At 44.5% G+C, this 16,144-nt stretch overlaps 1 protein-coding gene across 6 annotated transcripts in view; it reads left to right on the forward strand.

The window, feature by feature from the left end:
* The window catches only part of LOC118394737 (rho GTPase-activating protein 21-like), an 85,264-nt gene that overhangs the window by 55,953 nt on the left and 13,167 nt on the right, over positions 1–16,144 (forward strand). For all 6 annotated transcript variants that reach the window (XM_035788229.2, XM_035788232.2, XM_035788231.2 and 3 more), the window contains 9 exons: positions 7,905–8,054; positions 8,602–8,704; positions 8,831–8,876; positions 9,367–9,492; positions 9,738–10,037; positions 11,199–11,263; positions 11,406–11,536; positions 11,963–12,105; positions 15,441–15,602. In XM_035788229.2, the coding sequence (XP_035644122.1) occupies positions 7,905–8,054; positions 8,602–8,704; positions 8,831–8,876; positions 9,367–9,492; positions 9,738–10,037; positions 11,199–11,263; positions 11,406–11,536; positions 11,963–12,105; positions 15,441–15,602 (1,226 nt within the window). The remainder of the gene's footprint in view (positions 1–7,904; positions 8,055–8,601; positions 8,705–8,830; positions 8,877–9,366; positions 9,493–9,737; positions 10,038–11,198; positions 11,264–11,405; positions 11,537–11,962; positions 12,106–15,440; positions 15,603–16,144) is intronic.

The raw sequence follows: 16,144 nt of genomic DNA on the forward strand, positions 1-16,144 counted from the left end.
CGTTTGCAGATCTGATTGGTCAAAAGACCAATTTGTGGGAAAAGATCAGAATTGGGCTGCCTGTGCAAATGCAGTGTGTGAGTCCTGTGTGTGCCAGTCATAAGACTGTATTCAGGAAACCAAGACTGCAAAGCCCATTACACACCTGCATAAGGTTAGTCCGAATACCAACTACTGAGAAGTGCGTAGGACTAATATTATTATTAGTAGTATTATTATGTTACACGCAAACACAAGTGTGACAGTGTGATGTAAGCTGGAGTCGTTAGACATTAACCTCAAAGGTCCCGGGCAATGCTGTAGAATGGTGCTGAACAGTGGCGGCTGGTGGGAGGAGCTGTAGGAGGACAGGTTCATTGTAATGGCTGGAATGGAATTAATGAAACGGTATCAAACATATGGAAACCACGTTTGACTCCGTTCAATTGATTCCATTCCAGCCGTGACAATGAGTCCGACCTTCTATAGCTCCTCCCACCAGCCGCCACTGGCACAGAAGCATCTTGTGTTATGAAACTTACTGAATGCATTGTTAAAATGATTCAAGTCTGCTCTTGAATTCCTCCTTTTAGAGACAATGTAATGTTGTCTCACATTTATTGTGAAAGCCCCTCTACACAGCACTAGTCAAGTTTTATTAGTCATATGTACAGGATACACATGGTATACATCGTCCAACTATAGGCTTACTTGCAGGTTCCTTTTCAACAACAATAAGAAATAAAAAAGAGAAGAATATGAACAAAAAGTAAATGGCAGTAGAATAGACAAGTAAATGTAGCATAAGTATAATGCAGGAAGGCACAATTTAAAGTGCCAATATTTACATGTGTATTGGGGGCACTTGTATAAATTGAGCGGTATAATAAGAGTCTGGTAGCAGCATTTATGTGTGTGCGCATTTGTGCTAGGGTGCAGAGAATCGTAGCAGGTGGTCAGTTCAAGTGTTCAGCAGTCTGATGGCTTGTAGATACCAACAGGCTCAGAGACCGTTTCTATCAGACCTCATGCTCCGATACCGTCTACCCGATGGTAAGGGAGAGAGAAGCTTGTGTGTTGGGTTCTTGACGATGTTGCGTGCCCTTCCTCAGGCACCGTGTTAAGTAGATGTACTGGATGGGTGGGAGCACGGTTCCAGGGATGTACTGAGCTGTCTTCACCACCCGCTGGAGGTCCGTACCAGGCTGTGGTGCAACCGGTCAGGATGCTCTGTGGCGCTGCGATAGTATTCGGAGAGACCCGGGGCGGCGTGACAAATTTCTTCAGCCGCCTTAGGAAGTATAGACGCTGTTGCACCCTCTTGACAAGAGTGGTGTTGGTCCATGACAAGTCCTCAATGTGGATGCTTCTGTCCTGTTGATGTGGATCGGGCCATGTTCCCTTCTCTGCTTCCTGTATCAACTCCTTTGTTCTGCTGACATTGAGGGAGAGGTTGTCATGACATAGTTCACTTACCTCCTCCCTATAGGCTGACTCGTTGTTGCTTATCAGGCCTACAACCATAGTGTCGCAAACGTAGTGGAGTTGGTGTCGTGCAAAGCGACAGTCGTGGGTGAACCGGGAGTAAAAATGTAAATGAGTACAGCAGAGGGCTGAGGACACACCCCTGGTGGGCCCCTGAGTTAAGAGTCTGTGTGGAGAAGGCGTTGTTGCCAATCCTCGCAACCTGTGGCTTGCCTGTCAGGAAGTCCAGGATCCAGTTGCAGAGGGTGGTGCCCAGACCCAGGGCTCTGAGCTTGGTGTCTCGCGTGGCGGGAACATTAGTTTTGAACTCTGAACTGAAGTCCATGAACTGCATTCTCACATAGGTGTTCCTCTTTTCCAGATTTGTCACAGCTTTGTGAATAGCGATGGAAATAGCATCTTTTGTGGATCTTTTGGAGCGGTAGGCAAATTGGAGTGGGTCCAGTGTACCTGACATAAGTATTCACACCCCTGAGTCAATACATGTAAGAATCACATTTTACATTGATCACAGCTGTGAGTCTTCCTGGTTAAGTCTCTAAGAGTTTTGCACACCTGGATGTACAATATTTGCCCTAGGTTCTATTCAGAATTTTTCTTTTCGACCATTTTTAAGTCTTGCCTTAGATTTTCAAGTAGATTCAAGTCAAAACTGTAACCCTGCCACTCAGGAACAGTCACTGTGTGTTGAGTAGATTCACTACACTGCTTTACAACAAAGGTCATGTAAAGCAACACTTTATGGCAACCTTGCAATTAGAGGTTGTTCAGAGATAATTTTGAGAGATGGGAATCTCCATTGGAATCGTATTAACGCCCATTGTGTATGTTTCCCATGTGTAGTCAATGGACCGCACGGTACATTCTGGGACAAGGATAGCTCTCCTTCATGGAGTGTATGGGAGTCAATTGGGCGCAAGCTCAAAATACCAATTTTAGCATGATTTTCGTCAACAAAATGTACAACATTGCAAATATTTTCAGAGATGTGACCTAATTAACTTGTTCTCTTTAATATCGTAGAGCTTTGGAATCGGGGCGTTGCGTAATTTCGAGGAAGGGTAGCCTAGTGGTTAGAGCATTGGACTAGTAACCGGAAGGTTGCGAGTTCAAACCCCCGAGCTGACAAGGTACAAATCTGTCATTCTGCCCCTGAACAGGCAGTTAACCCACTGTTCCCAGGCTGTCATTGAAAATAAGAATGTGTTCTTAACTGACTTGCCTGGTTAAATAAAGGTAAAATAAAATAAAAAATAGGCAGGTTTCTCAATACACCCCGACTTTGAGAAGGGATTAAACGACGATTGGCTCAGCAACTACGTGACACAGCGTGCCCATGTGAACGCGATTGGTCGACAGTCTGCTGGGTGAGGAGTTATACGTTCCTCCATTGCCCAGTGGGATTCCTATATCTTTTCTCTGGCTTGTTATCAGAATGTACTGCCTGTTACGACAAGCACACGCTAGCTGTTCATTACAAAAATGTTTTCTTACTTAAACCATAATGTAAATTACACTGTTATTCAATACAACATTTATTGGCTATATATTTCAACTGTAAATGTAATCAAATGTAATCAAATCTATTTATATAGCCCTTCGTACATCAGCTGATATCTCAAAGTGCTGTACAGAAACCTAGCCTAAAACCCCAAACAGCAAGCAATGCAAGTGTAGAAGCACGGTGGCTAGGAAAAACTCCCTAGGAAGAAACCGAGAGAGGAACCAAGCTATGTGGGGTGGCCAGTCCTCTTCTGGCTGTGCCGGGTGGAGATTATAACAGAACATGGCCAAGATGTTCAAATGTTCATAAATGACCAGCATGGTCGAATAATAATAATAAGGCAGAACAGTTGAAACTGGAGCAGCAGCACGGTCAGGTGGACTGGGGACAGCAAGGAGTCATCATGTCAGGTAGTCCTGGGGCATGGTCCTAGGGCTCAGGTCCTCCGAGAGAGAGAAAGAAAGAGAGAAGGAGAGAATTAGAGAACGCACACTTAGATTCACACAGGACACCGAATAGGACAGGAGAAGTACTCCAGATATAACAAACTGACCCTAGCCCCCCGACACATAAACTACTGCAGCATAAATACTGGAGGCTGAGACAGGAGGGGTCAGGAGACACTGTGGCCCCATCCGAGGACACCCCCGGACAGGGCCAAACAGGAAGGATATAACCCCACCCACTTTGCCAAAGCACAGCCCCCACTCCACTATGTAAATGTAATGCCCTGAGGATTGAAATGTTAATGCAGTAAATGGCTTGCCGAACGGGTTCTAATCACATGTTCTAATTTAGCTAGCTAGCTAACATTCTCATCATGAATGACGTACATGGCCTGAATGATCTATCTGCGTCAACTAACTAAATATTCCCACTACCATAATAGGCCCAGACAGTAATAGTGTTATTTTTGTATGAAGGATGAGTCCGTGTTGACTTTGGCGCCAGTCCAGCATTTGCACATACCGTACCAGTCAAAAGTTTGGACACCTACTCATTCAAGGGTTTTTCTTTATTTTTACTATTTTCTACATTGTAGTATAACAGTGAAGACATCAAAACTATGAAATGTGTAGTATTTATTTGGGCTGCAATTTCTGAGACTTGTAACTAAACTATAATGAACTTATTCTCTGCAGCAGAGGTCCTCATGAGAGCCAGTTTTATCATAGCTCTTGATGGTTTTTGCGACTGCACTTGAAGAAACGTTCAAAGTTCTTTAAAACGTCCTTATTGACTGACCTTCATGTCTTAAAGTAATGATGGACTGTCGTTTCTCTTTGCTTATTTGAGCAGTTCTTGCCATAATATGAACTTGGTCTTTTACCAAATCTTCTATATACCCCCACTACCTTGACACAACACAACTGATTGGCTCGAATTCAATTTTCTACATTTAAACTCGGACAAAACAGAGATGCTAGTTCTAGGTCCCAAGAAACAAAGGGATCTTCTGTTGAATCTGACAATTAATCTTGGTTATACAGTCGTCTCAAAAACAACTGAAGGACCTCGGCGTTACACTGGACCTTGATCTCTTATTGACGAACATATCAAGACTGTTTCAAGGACAGCTTTTTTCCATCTACGTAACAAACATTGCAAAAATCAGAAACTTTCTGTCCAGAAACGATGCAGAAAAATGTATCCATGCTTTGTGTCACTTCTAGATTAGACTACTGCAATGCTCTACTTTCCGGCTACTTGGATAAAGCACTAAATATACTTCATTCAATGCTAAATGCGGCTGCTAGAATCTTGACTTTAACCCCCCCAAAAATGATCATATTACTCCAGTGCTAGCCTCTCTACATTGGTTTCCTGTTAAGGCTAGGGCTGATTTCAAGGTTTTACTGATAACCTACCATGCATTACACCTGGGCTTGCTCCTACCTATCTTTCCCATTTGGTCCTGCCGTACATACGGACGCTAAAGTCACAGGTCTCCTTACTGTCCCTAGAATTTTTTAGCTAATAACTGGAGGCAGGGCTTTCTCCTTTAGAGCTCCATTTTTATGGAATGGTCTGCCTATCCATGTGAGAGATGCAGTCTCGACCTTTAAGTCTTTATTGAAGACTCATCTCTTCAGTAGGTCCTATGATTGAGTGTAGTCTGGCCTAGGAGTGTGAAGGTAAACGGAATGGCACTGGAGCAACGAACCGCCCTTGTCCGTCTCTACCTGGCCGGTTCCCCTCTCTCCACTGGGATTCACCGCCTGAAACCCTATTACGGGGGCTGAGTCACTGGCTTACTGGTCTTCTTCCATGCCGTCCCTAGAAGGGGTGCGTGGGTTGGAGTCGCTGACGTGATCTTCCTGTCTGGGTTGCCCCCCGTGTTCGTGCCGTGGAGGAGTCTTTGTGGGCAAAACTCGGCCTTGTCTCAGGATAGTAAGTTGGTGGTTAAAGATATCCCTCTAGTGGTGTGGGGGCTGTGCTTTGGCAAAGTTGGTGGGGTTATATCCTACCTGGTTGGCCCTGTCCTGGTCAAAAACTTTTGAAAAAAACTTTTGTCATTTTAGCACCTCCTGGTCAGGTGAACAGGAGCTCGCAATGTTTTCAACTACTGTACACCAGGAATTGTTTGAGGAAAGATTCCGCTCCCCCCAAATCTTACCAGAAGCCGCCATTCGACCCTTTCGGAATATGGAAAATCATTTTGGTTGAATTGTAGAGTCGAGTGTGTTGTTCGTAAACTACATTTGAGGAAAAACAAGACACAGCATTTCCTGATGACCCTCTGCGATTAAAGCCATGCTCTGAGTTCACAAAGTTTATTTTCCATACTAGGAAGAGGAGGCCGTGTAGCCTGCTTTTTCAGCCTAGCTTTGAGTCCCCCTTTCTTCTTTGCTGGCGTTGCCTTAGGTCATCTCGGCCAGGAGCAACAGGAGCCCATGTACTATTCCAGACCTGGTAAACTGAGTGTGTGTAGCTTCCGATTGATTATCCGAGTGTTCGTAGGAAATTATTGCACAAACATTCTGAGCTAACAACGTAATAATTAACACAAAAATTGTCATAAAGCAAAGTCGAGCTGGAATCGTCAATAGACGCGAACCGACATCTTGTTACCAGACTGCCTTACTTACATTATCTCCCGTGATGATGATGGTCTTTCTTTAACCAGTTAGAAATCTATTTCTGTGTCATGTAGCATGTAGCAGTTACATGTCTGCCTGTCATGGTCCGTCCATACCACCACTGCTGGTAGTGAATCAGGCAGGCAGGGCCAAGCCAGGTGCAGACAAAGCAGGCAGTTACAGTTAGGAGGGAGGGTGTTGGGGCAGCCACAGCACCACCACTCTGGGCCTGGTGCCCATGATGTGATTCAGAGAACAGAGGTCTGATTGACCAGGCCTGACCAGCCCCTCAGGCTCCCATCAATGACCCGTTTGAAAGGTCAGGCAGGCAGGCCACTGTCTGTACGGTAGGGGCTCTCAGCTCTTGTCATGTGAGGTCAGATTCCATTCCCATGGCCCACCCGGTAGTGGCAGAGAGTGGCAGAGCCGGTTGGTCACTAGTCGTCTTTAGCTTTCTTAGGCTCTGGTCCAGGTCACATACTTTCCTTACCCTCTTGGATCTAACCGCTGATAAGTGTCCATGTCTGGGTTTTATTGGAATCTAAAAAATGACTGGTGTTATTGGAATATCCATCGCCTGCTGGATTTTGTTTTTTGTTTTGAATATTTTAGAATCATGAATTTAAGTTCCATTTAATTGTTTTAAGAGTTTTAAAATACGATACCTCGTTGAGGATTTATCTTGCAAAGTTTCACCTTTTGAACTTTGCATGGAACTTCAGGACTCGTGGATTGGGTCTAGCACTAACAGAGAAGCTGGAATGTTGTTTTTCTGAGTGAGGAGCTCCGGTCCTGTGCCAGTTCAATTATGGCCAGGCTAGGTGTGGTGAGGGTCATCCCCCAGGACTGGTAATCCCTCCCTGGGACGCATGCTGCTGGTGGACAGGCTGGCCATGGGGCTGGGGCCCTGGGCTTGGCTGGACAAAGGGGGCTGGTGCAGGGCCTGCCAGGAGTGTGAGCGCCGCTACCTGATGCTGGAGGAACCAGACGGTGTGTTGAGTTCTTCAGATGGGGGAAGGGGTGGTGTGTAACCTATAAGAAGTCCAGTTTCTTGTATGCAGTTATTTTGCGTCTCAAAAAGTTGGGTGGTTGGTGGTATCTTTTTGTAGCTTGTATAACGGTAGCTCTTTGAAGTAGATGGCATCAATGGGGTTGTTGTACATTTGGCCCATGTTGTATAGCTGTATTGGGTGAATATTAGATCTAAAGATTTGACAGTGTGTTTGTGTCCACATCGAGGGTGAATCTGCCTATGGGATAGGCCTATATTGGTGATGGATGCCTATGGGGCTACATTGGCGGTGTTCCTTCACGCTCCTTCTCCTTGGCCCTGGTTGAGATGAGAGATGGGCGCAGCCTGGGATGTTGGAAGGAACTAGGGCAGTGGCTTTTAAATTTAGCTCCACAAGCCCCGCGGCTGCAGGCAGAGAGCAGCTTTGCACTCTGAGCTGTTTTGGGCTCGGCGGGCCCGGGTTGGGCGGCGTTGGAGATGCTGCTCTACTCAGCAGTTAACAACTTTCACACTTTTCTTTTAGAAAACAGGCCATGTCAGAAAGGGAGGGGGAGAGAGACGTCCTCATTCCTAGGAGCCGTGTTGGTCTAGTGCCATAAGTGTCTTTGGGACTCTTCATAATGCTGCAGTGGTCTACTTGTTGATGATACGTAACTGGAGTATCTCAGGAAGCTGAATTATTGTTTTAAACAAATTTGTCGCACCATAATCAGAAGTTTAGGTACATTTTATCCATTGTGATGATGAGGAAGATCATGGTGAGATGGAGGAACATGATGACTAATGAAGTGCTTCATAACATATATTTATCCATCATGTAATACCTAAGCTTGTGTTGTTGCAGATGAGCCGGCTAGCCCTAGTGTTGACCATGAGGCCACGTCCATTCCTGCTTCCGCCGTGATATCTGTCGCTCCAGCCATAACTACAGCCCCCCCTAGCCCAAGCTCCTCCCCGTACCCTCTCATGCGCCGACAGCTGTCACATGACCAAGGTAAGAGGCACTCTGGGGGCGGGGCTCCTGGTTGTCATGGTTAAGGTGCAAATACAGTACTGTCAGTTGCTGTGTTGTCAATGCCGTTGTTGTTTTAGTCATTGGTGGCATCTGAAACACTACGTATGCAGTGCACTACTGTTGACCAGATCCCCAATCCCCATAGGCCCTGGTCGAAAGTAGTGCGCTATATAGGGAATACTACAGTGCCTTTTCAGCCGCATCCATTGCGTTGTTACTGTCTAGATGTGCCACATAATAGATGTGACAGAACTCGGTGCTGGAGTTTTCTAAGGAAGCATGACATTGGCCCAGTTCTTTATACAGGCTTGAAAGCAGCTAGGATGTCTCCTCCATCAGTGCTAAATCACTTCAGAGTATAATTGGCTCTGCATTTGATATGAACACAATTCTGCCCTGTGATATTGAGCCCTAAAGCTACCTCAGAGAACACCACCACTGAACCTCACCAATAACACTCAGCTATGCCACATCACTCTGTCTACACGCTCTAAAAAACACTGTCGTTGTTTGTCCCGGTCTCAAGAGTCTCTCAGAAATGCTATTCTGGATTCTGATGCCGAGACCAAACAAGAGCGGTCCAAATCCTGCGACGAGGGTCTGGATAACTACAGAGAGGAAGGCAGAGGGTGAGTCCCTTTTTTAAATTTGGAGATGTGGAATTTGGTCTCATTTTCTACTTGATACTGTTCTCCAATGGTTTTGGTTCATCCTCCTAATATCAGTTATTTGTCTCCCTTCTCCTCTGTCTCTAGCCGGTCAAACAGTAAACACATGCCCAGTCTGAGGGGCCTGAGGAAGGTGAGGAAACCGCTCAATACAGGTTTTATTAACCCTTCCATGTTGGTTATCTTTATAACAACTTTTATAGCAGTTCTATAAAGGTTTAACTAAGCCATGTTGGCTGTGTTTAAACAGCCAGTATAATGGCTACCCAACATATGTGGGCAAAAAGCCGGTAATATCTATCCCTAATCAGAGTGTCTAACGGTGGGACATGCTGCTACTTTTATGCAACTGGTTTGAAAACAGTCTGTACTTTCCCCGTGCTTTTGAAAGGTTTCCTAATCACATTGACAGGATGTGTTGTATGGTTTCCTGGCTTTGCCTGAATCATCTTGATTTCTTCAGCCATAATGAACGCACCTGTCTGTGTGATTTTGCTACACTAGTCAGACAGGCTTTGATGCTCCCCAAATACCAGTAGAAAAGGACTCCCTGGGGATTTGAGCTATTTTCTTTAAGACCACCGGCTCTCTTCCTGATGTGTGTGGTGTGTGTGTGTGTGTAGGCTCTGGATGGACACAAGTCATCTGATGACTCCGGTTCCAGAAGGGACTCTTCTTCAGATGTATTCAGTGACTCTTCTAAAGAAGGCTGGCTCAACTTCAGGCAGATCAACACTGAGAAGAGCAAGGTATATTTTCACACTTCTACCCTTGTCCAACTGCAAAATCACATGGAGCTCTACTTCGCTGGTCTGGTTATGTATCCACCATAGTTGCTGGAAAGGACAATGTGAAACAAAAATATCCACAATCGTGTGAAAAGGTTATCACGCACACCCACCCACACTGTGCTAACTCTTTACATCTTCGTGCAGGTCCTTAACTCAACATTTCGCTCTCTCTCTCCCTCTGTTTCTTTTCTTTCTTTCTCTAGCGTGGGGGTTCGAGGTCGTGGAAGCAGATGTATGCCGTGCTGCGAGGCCACAGCCTCACGCTTTACAAGGACAAGAAGGACGGCGTCTCCCACGCTTCCTCCCACTCCCAGTCCGACGACGACCCACAGCCAATCAGTGTCAAAGCCTGCCTGATTGACATCTCCTACAGCGACACGAAACGGAAGAACGTGCTGCGTCTGACCACGTCAGACTGCGAGTATCTGTTCCAGGCTGAGGGCAGGGATGACATGCTGTCATGGATCCGAGTCATCCAGGAGAATAGTAATCTGGATGATGAGGTGGGTTCTGCCTGGCAACACTGCAGTACTGTGTTACTAAGCTCATCATATAATTATAAGCATTTCGCTGCGCCTGCGATATCATCTGCAAAACTGTACACAACTAATAAATGGTGATGTGATGTTTATAGTAATAGGTCTATCCCACATTTGATTATTATTTGCTCAGCCCATGTTTTTATCCAGAGGGACTTGCATACAGTAGCTAGAATTTTACTACCCACATTTTTGTCAGGTCCTACCTTAACTGCAAGGCAGATGTGTCAAATGCCAGTGTGCTATTTTACAGCCATCACTTGTGAATAGCCTCGCCTGCATCGGGGCTCAGGCTACACATCTTCTATTTCATTTACACTAGTCATTCTCACTGTCCTTGGTCACTAGTGGAAGCAATAGCTTTTGGGCTGAGAGACTCGCTTTTGTTAAACATTCTTCTCCTTGGGTTTATGCCAATGACGTTTGTCACTGTTGTGTTTGGTGTTTACCCCACAAATAAGACACTCACTGTCCTGTTTTAGAATCTCTACTAGAGCCTATTTATAATATCAAACCATTTTAACGTTTGATTTCTCATGCTTACTGTATGTAGGATCACTAGGATACAAAAACACAAACATCTCCTGCTGGACCCTAACAAGAATGTGGTTTATTTTCTTGGCTTAATGTTAACTTGTCTGTTGGCTGTGAAATGAGTTAACAGTGTGCTTGCTTGTTCAGCTGTTTGCTCCCTCTCAGTTAGCCTTCGGTCTTTGTCTGTGGTCTCAGTCTCCCACAGAGTCTTTCATTAATGGGGAGAACCCATGACTTCCTAAATAGCTCAAACAGGATTCAGTGTGGTTAACAACTAAATCCTATTCACTTAGTACTATAAAAAAAGATATATATATATATATATTTGATAAGACAACATATACTTGAGAAATCTGAATGTGCTGGTAGTCCAAAGGTTATGTGAGGTTACTGCTCAGCCATTAAAAAAAGTTTGGGTTAATTAACATCCATGATTTTTCATTTCCAAAATCGTTAATTTTGTTTGTCCTTACCTTGTGTGTTCCAGTTATGTGAAAACTGATAGTTTGTTGTCCATTATATGACTGTAAGTCGCTTTGGATAAAAGCGTCAGCTAAATGGCATATATTATATTATTATATTATGTTTCAGAATGCTGGTATAACCAGCCAGGACCTGATCAGCAGAAAGATCAGAGAGTACAACACCATGATGAGGTATGCAGCAACACACGCACACACCATCTTTATTTGACCCACAATGCAACATCATTTTACACCCACTTATGCACAAGTCCTTAAATTCACATATTGTATAATTGAATGTACGATAATATTACCTTTTTTGTGTTTGATCCAGTGCCCCCAGCAGCAAGACTGAGCCCTCCCCCAAAAGCTCCCGGCAGTCCCTCAGTATCAGACACAGCCTCCTGGGGGTGAAGGGAGAGGGCAAGGGCCAGAGCCCCCACTCACCCAAAACAGGAGAGAGAGGTAAGGTCATTATTACAAGAAATAAGTTACTGGAAACAATGAACGCTTCATTTAGTAAACAAAAGTAAAACAATAAGTCATGTGCCTGGGGTGACCAGTGACCTGTTTCAACTTTTATGGATCTCTGCTTTAAAGCAAGGGATTACATTCACCACAGGTAGACATGTTGTGTCCTTTACACACAGCTGAAAAGCAGGGCATGATGAAGTTTCTAGCTATACTACACAGGAAAGTTGCACATCACACAAGAACAGGAGACAATAAATAGGGTAGGATTACATGTGGAAATACAGTATGTTATTGAAAATGTTTATCTTTGACTGTCTGCACAAGCAGCTGTTGACCTTCCAGCAGCTAGTGTGGTTTGAGTGTGTATCTGTAGTGTGGATTATCACTCAGATGGCTGCTTTGTGTGTGTTCTGTCAGATGAATCCAGTCCTCCACGGGATAAGGCTGCCTGGAGGAGGGGCATCCCTGGCATCATGAGGAAACCCTTTGAGAAGAAGAGCACTGCTGGGGTAACCTTTGGGGTGCGCCTCGATGACTGCCCACCTGCACAGACCAACAGGGTAAGGGAGAGCGAGGGAGTGTGTGTTTACATGTGAGAGAGACATGGAAATGATGATGTTGAATGATTTATTATTATTTATTTTTTTCTTTCATGGTTGAGTAGTGTGATCTTTAAGAGAAACTTCCTCTAGACACTATTTGGGTTGTTTTTCCAGTCTCCCTACATAAGGGGTGTTTCAGACATAATTATGCACCATAGTGCACTTCTTTTTTTTTCTTTTTTGCACCAAAAGGCCTGCTTTCCGATCTAAAAATGAAAGGAGTCATATTTTGTAGCATTTATTGTGGCCTTTGTTTCTCTGATTTGCACAGTCACGCTAGCTGCGAGTAGAAATGGTTGTCCTTGTTCAATAGAGCCATTGGACTTGTTTCAACAATGTTCTTATCTGCCTCAACATAGCAGGATATCTAGGTTGACTCATTTTCCCCGGCTTTGTAAAGACTACAGCCTGACGGGAGTCCTACTTCCTTGTCCAATTGTGTTCTGCTTCTGATGGCTGCTTCTGATGATTTTGTCTTTCCAAGAAGTGCTGGACGGCGAAACCGTTTTTGATGTTATTTTACATAGGGGCACACAGCCCTTTTCATTTCAGCCAGAATACAGTGAATAGGAGTTGAGGCACCAACAATAACAATTGCATGACCAGCAAGCAGCGATGGGGGAAGCCTCGGTCAGACTCTGACCGGTGGTGCCTAAGCGGTTGCCGTCCAGCCATGCCGACAGAGGAATGTCTGTGCTGCAACAAATTAGATCGCAGACGGTTCTTACTAGAGAGAGTCACTGCAGACCTCAGGGCTCGTGTGTGTGTGATGGACCATCAAGGATTTGACGCACATATGGATAGAGGGGTGCTGGAGATGTTCTTCAGAACCTCCATGATCAACTGGGGGCGGCAGCCTTGTCCAGCTGGACTAGGAGAGCAAATGCCAAACGAGTAAGTGGTTTTGCTTTCTGTAGCTAGCTAGCAATATGAGCTCTCTTTTTACATGAGGCAGTGTTGTTCAGTACAGTGTAACTCTGTGATTGATTCAGCCATAACGGGGCTTGCTAGTACCACTACTATCCATGTTGAGTTAGCTAGCTTGGTTTGCTATACCCCAAAAGTACTGTAGCCTAATGTTATAGCTAGCTAGCTAATGTTAACTAGCTAGCTAGCCTCAGTGCACCTCATTTGGAACAAAACTGGATAAATGTTGTGATAACAAAGAGTAAAGGAATGACTTTGGCTTTGACTCATTCGTCTTTGAGTAAATATACCTGTGTGTTGTAGGTAGCTATCTAACGTTTCTGTGAGTGTCAATGTAAATAGTCCGGGAGGCCATTTGACTAATTGTTCAGCAGTCTTATGGTTTGAGCATAGAAGCTGTTGAGGAGCCTTTTGGTCCTCTACTTGGCGCTCCGGTACCGCTTGCCATGCGGTTGCAGAGAAAACAGATTTTTTTGGGGGCCTTTCTCTGACACCTCCTAGTATATAGGTCCTGGATGGCAGGAAGCTTGGCCCCAGTGATGTACTGGTCCGTACGCAATTCCCTTTGTATTACCTTGCGGTCAGATGCCGAGTAGTTGCCATACCAGGCGATGATGCAACCAGCCAGGATGCTCTCGGTGGTGCAGCTGTAGAACTTTTTGAGGATTTGGGGACCCATGCCAAATCTTTTCAGTCTCCTGCAGGGAAAAGATGTTGTCATGCCCTCTTCACGATTGTCTTGGTATGTTTGGACCATGATAGTTTGTTGGTGATGTGGACACCAAGGAACTTAACTCTCGACCCGCTCCACTACAGCCCCGTCAATGTTAATGGGGGCCTGTTCGGCTCGCCTTTTCCTGTAGTCCACAATCAGCTCCTTTGTCTTGCTCACATTGAGGGAGAGGTTGTTGTCCTGACACCACACTGCCATGTCTCTGACGACCTCCCTATAGGCTGTCTCATCGCTGTCTGTGATCAGGCCTACCACTGTTGTCGTCTGCAAACTTAATGATGCTGTTGGAGTCGTGTTTGGCCACGCAGTCGTGGGTGAACAGGGAGTACAGGAGGGGACTTAGGACACACTCCTGAGGGGCCCAACTGTTGATGATCTGCATCGTGCTGCTACAGCAGGAATACAAACCGTACACAACGATTGCCCATGAAAGTCTAATAGCGTTTTTGCAATTCAGCTTTTTTTGGGGGGTAGGGGTTGCTCTAAGTGGGGAGTGACTATGAACACCACTGCACCCCCAACGCACCATATGCAATTAGTGGAACTGTAGTATTTATTATAGGCGTTAGTAGAATAGTTTTATACCTGCATACTATGTAAACTCAGCTTGATCTCCAGAGCAAATAAACATTGTCTGAAATACAAGCCATGTCTACTTATTTGCTACATCTACTATTTTAATGAAATATGTTTATTTGCCAACAAATTAGTTGAAATGATACACCAGCTTCCTGCATCAAATATATATTTTTTTATATGGCCCTTCATACATCAGCTGATATAGTAGGAATACAAACCGTACACAACGATTGCCCATGAAAGTCTAATAGCTTTTTTGCAATAATAGCGTTTTCTGTACCGCAAAGTTTGGTACAGAAACTCAGCCTAAAACCCCAAACAGCAAGCAATGCAGGTGTAGAAGCACGGTGTCTAGGAATACTAGGCATTCTATATTATACTACAACATCAGTCTATCTGAATATGGATGTTGTGTTTGCTGAATGTTCCAGGTTCCTGAATGTGTTTCAGCTCGTGAACCTTGTCCTGTGTTTGGCAATGGCAGCTGGTGTGTCAGAAGTTCGATCTCCATGACCTTGGACTCAGACTATACACTTTGGCTCTTGCCAGCCCCATGTGGTATTTTCCTCTTCCGAGTCCAATGATGTTGAGCGCTTTCATCCAATGGGTCTACAGGATCTGTACTACTAAAGCTGGCGTCAAGGTCATCCTCAGCCGGATTAGTCTGTAGGATACACACTAGTCGGTGATTAGCCAACATTTAACTACTTTACAGTTGTTGTCGACGCAAAGAATAATAAATGGTTAAACTGGATCCACCTTGACAGGGGCGGTACTATGTCCTGAATTCTGGATGTTATGGTTTGCTTGAACCAGGAAATGTGAATGTCCCGTTTCTACCGTTGAGATGCAGAAATGCTCGTATTTGCTTGTAGTGAGGAAGTTATAGATTTTTATGACATATTAATGGACAGACATATACACTGAACGAGCAGCGGTTAAATTTCCCTTTAATGTGTGCGGTATAAGTTCTGCTTTGTGTATATGAAAGTGATGTCTGTTTCTTAGTTTATACAATATGTATAATGCTAAAGACTTTGTTTGTGTTGTGTAGTTTGTTCCCCTCATCGTGGATGTGTGCTGTAAGCTGGTAGAGGAAAGAGGGCTAGAGTACACTGGGATCTACAGAGTACCAGGAAACAACGCTGCCATCTCCAGCATGCAGGAGGAGCTGGACAGTAAAGGACTGATGAGTGACATCGACATCCAAGAAGACGTGAGTGACAGACACGCATGCATACAGTGTCTTCAGAAAGTGTTCATACCCCTGGACTTATTACACATTTTGTTATAGCCTGAATTCAAAATTGCTATAGACATTTTTTTTACTCACCCATCTACACACACTACCCCATATTTACAGTGAAAACATGTTTTTAGAAATTGTATTGAAAATGAAATACCGATATTTAATTTACATAAGTATTCATACCCCTAAGTGACTACTTTGTAGAAGCACCTTTGGCAGTGATTACACCTGTGAGTCTTTTTGGGTAAGTCTTTAAGAGCTTCCCACACCTGGATTGTGCAACATGTGACCATTTATTATATTCACATTTATTCAGGCTCTGTCAAATTGGTTGCTGATCATTGCTAGACAACCATTTTCAGTTCTTGCCACAGATTTTCAAGTAGATTGGCCACTCAGGAACATTCACTTGGTAAATAACGCAAGTGTGGATTTGGCCTTGTGCTTTAGGTTATTGTCCTGCTGAAAGGTGAATTAATCTCCCAGTGTCTGGTGGATGGCAGACTTAA

This window comes from Oncorhynchus keta, chromosome 15, assembly GCF_023373465.1.
Source record: "Oncorhynchus keta strain PuntledgeMale-10-30-2019 chromosome 15, Oket_V2, whole genome shotgun sequence".
NCBI lineage: Eukaryota > Metazoa > Chordata > Actinopteri > Salmoniformes > Salmonidae > Oncorhynchus > Oncorhynchus keta.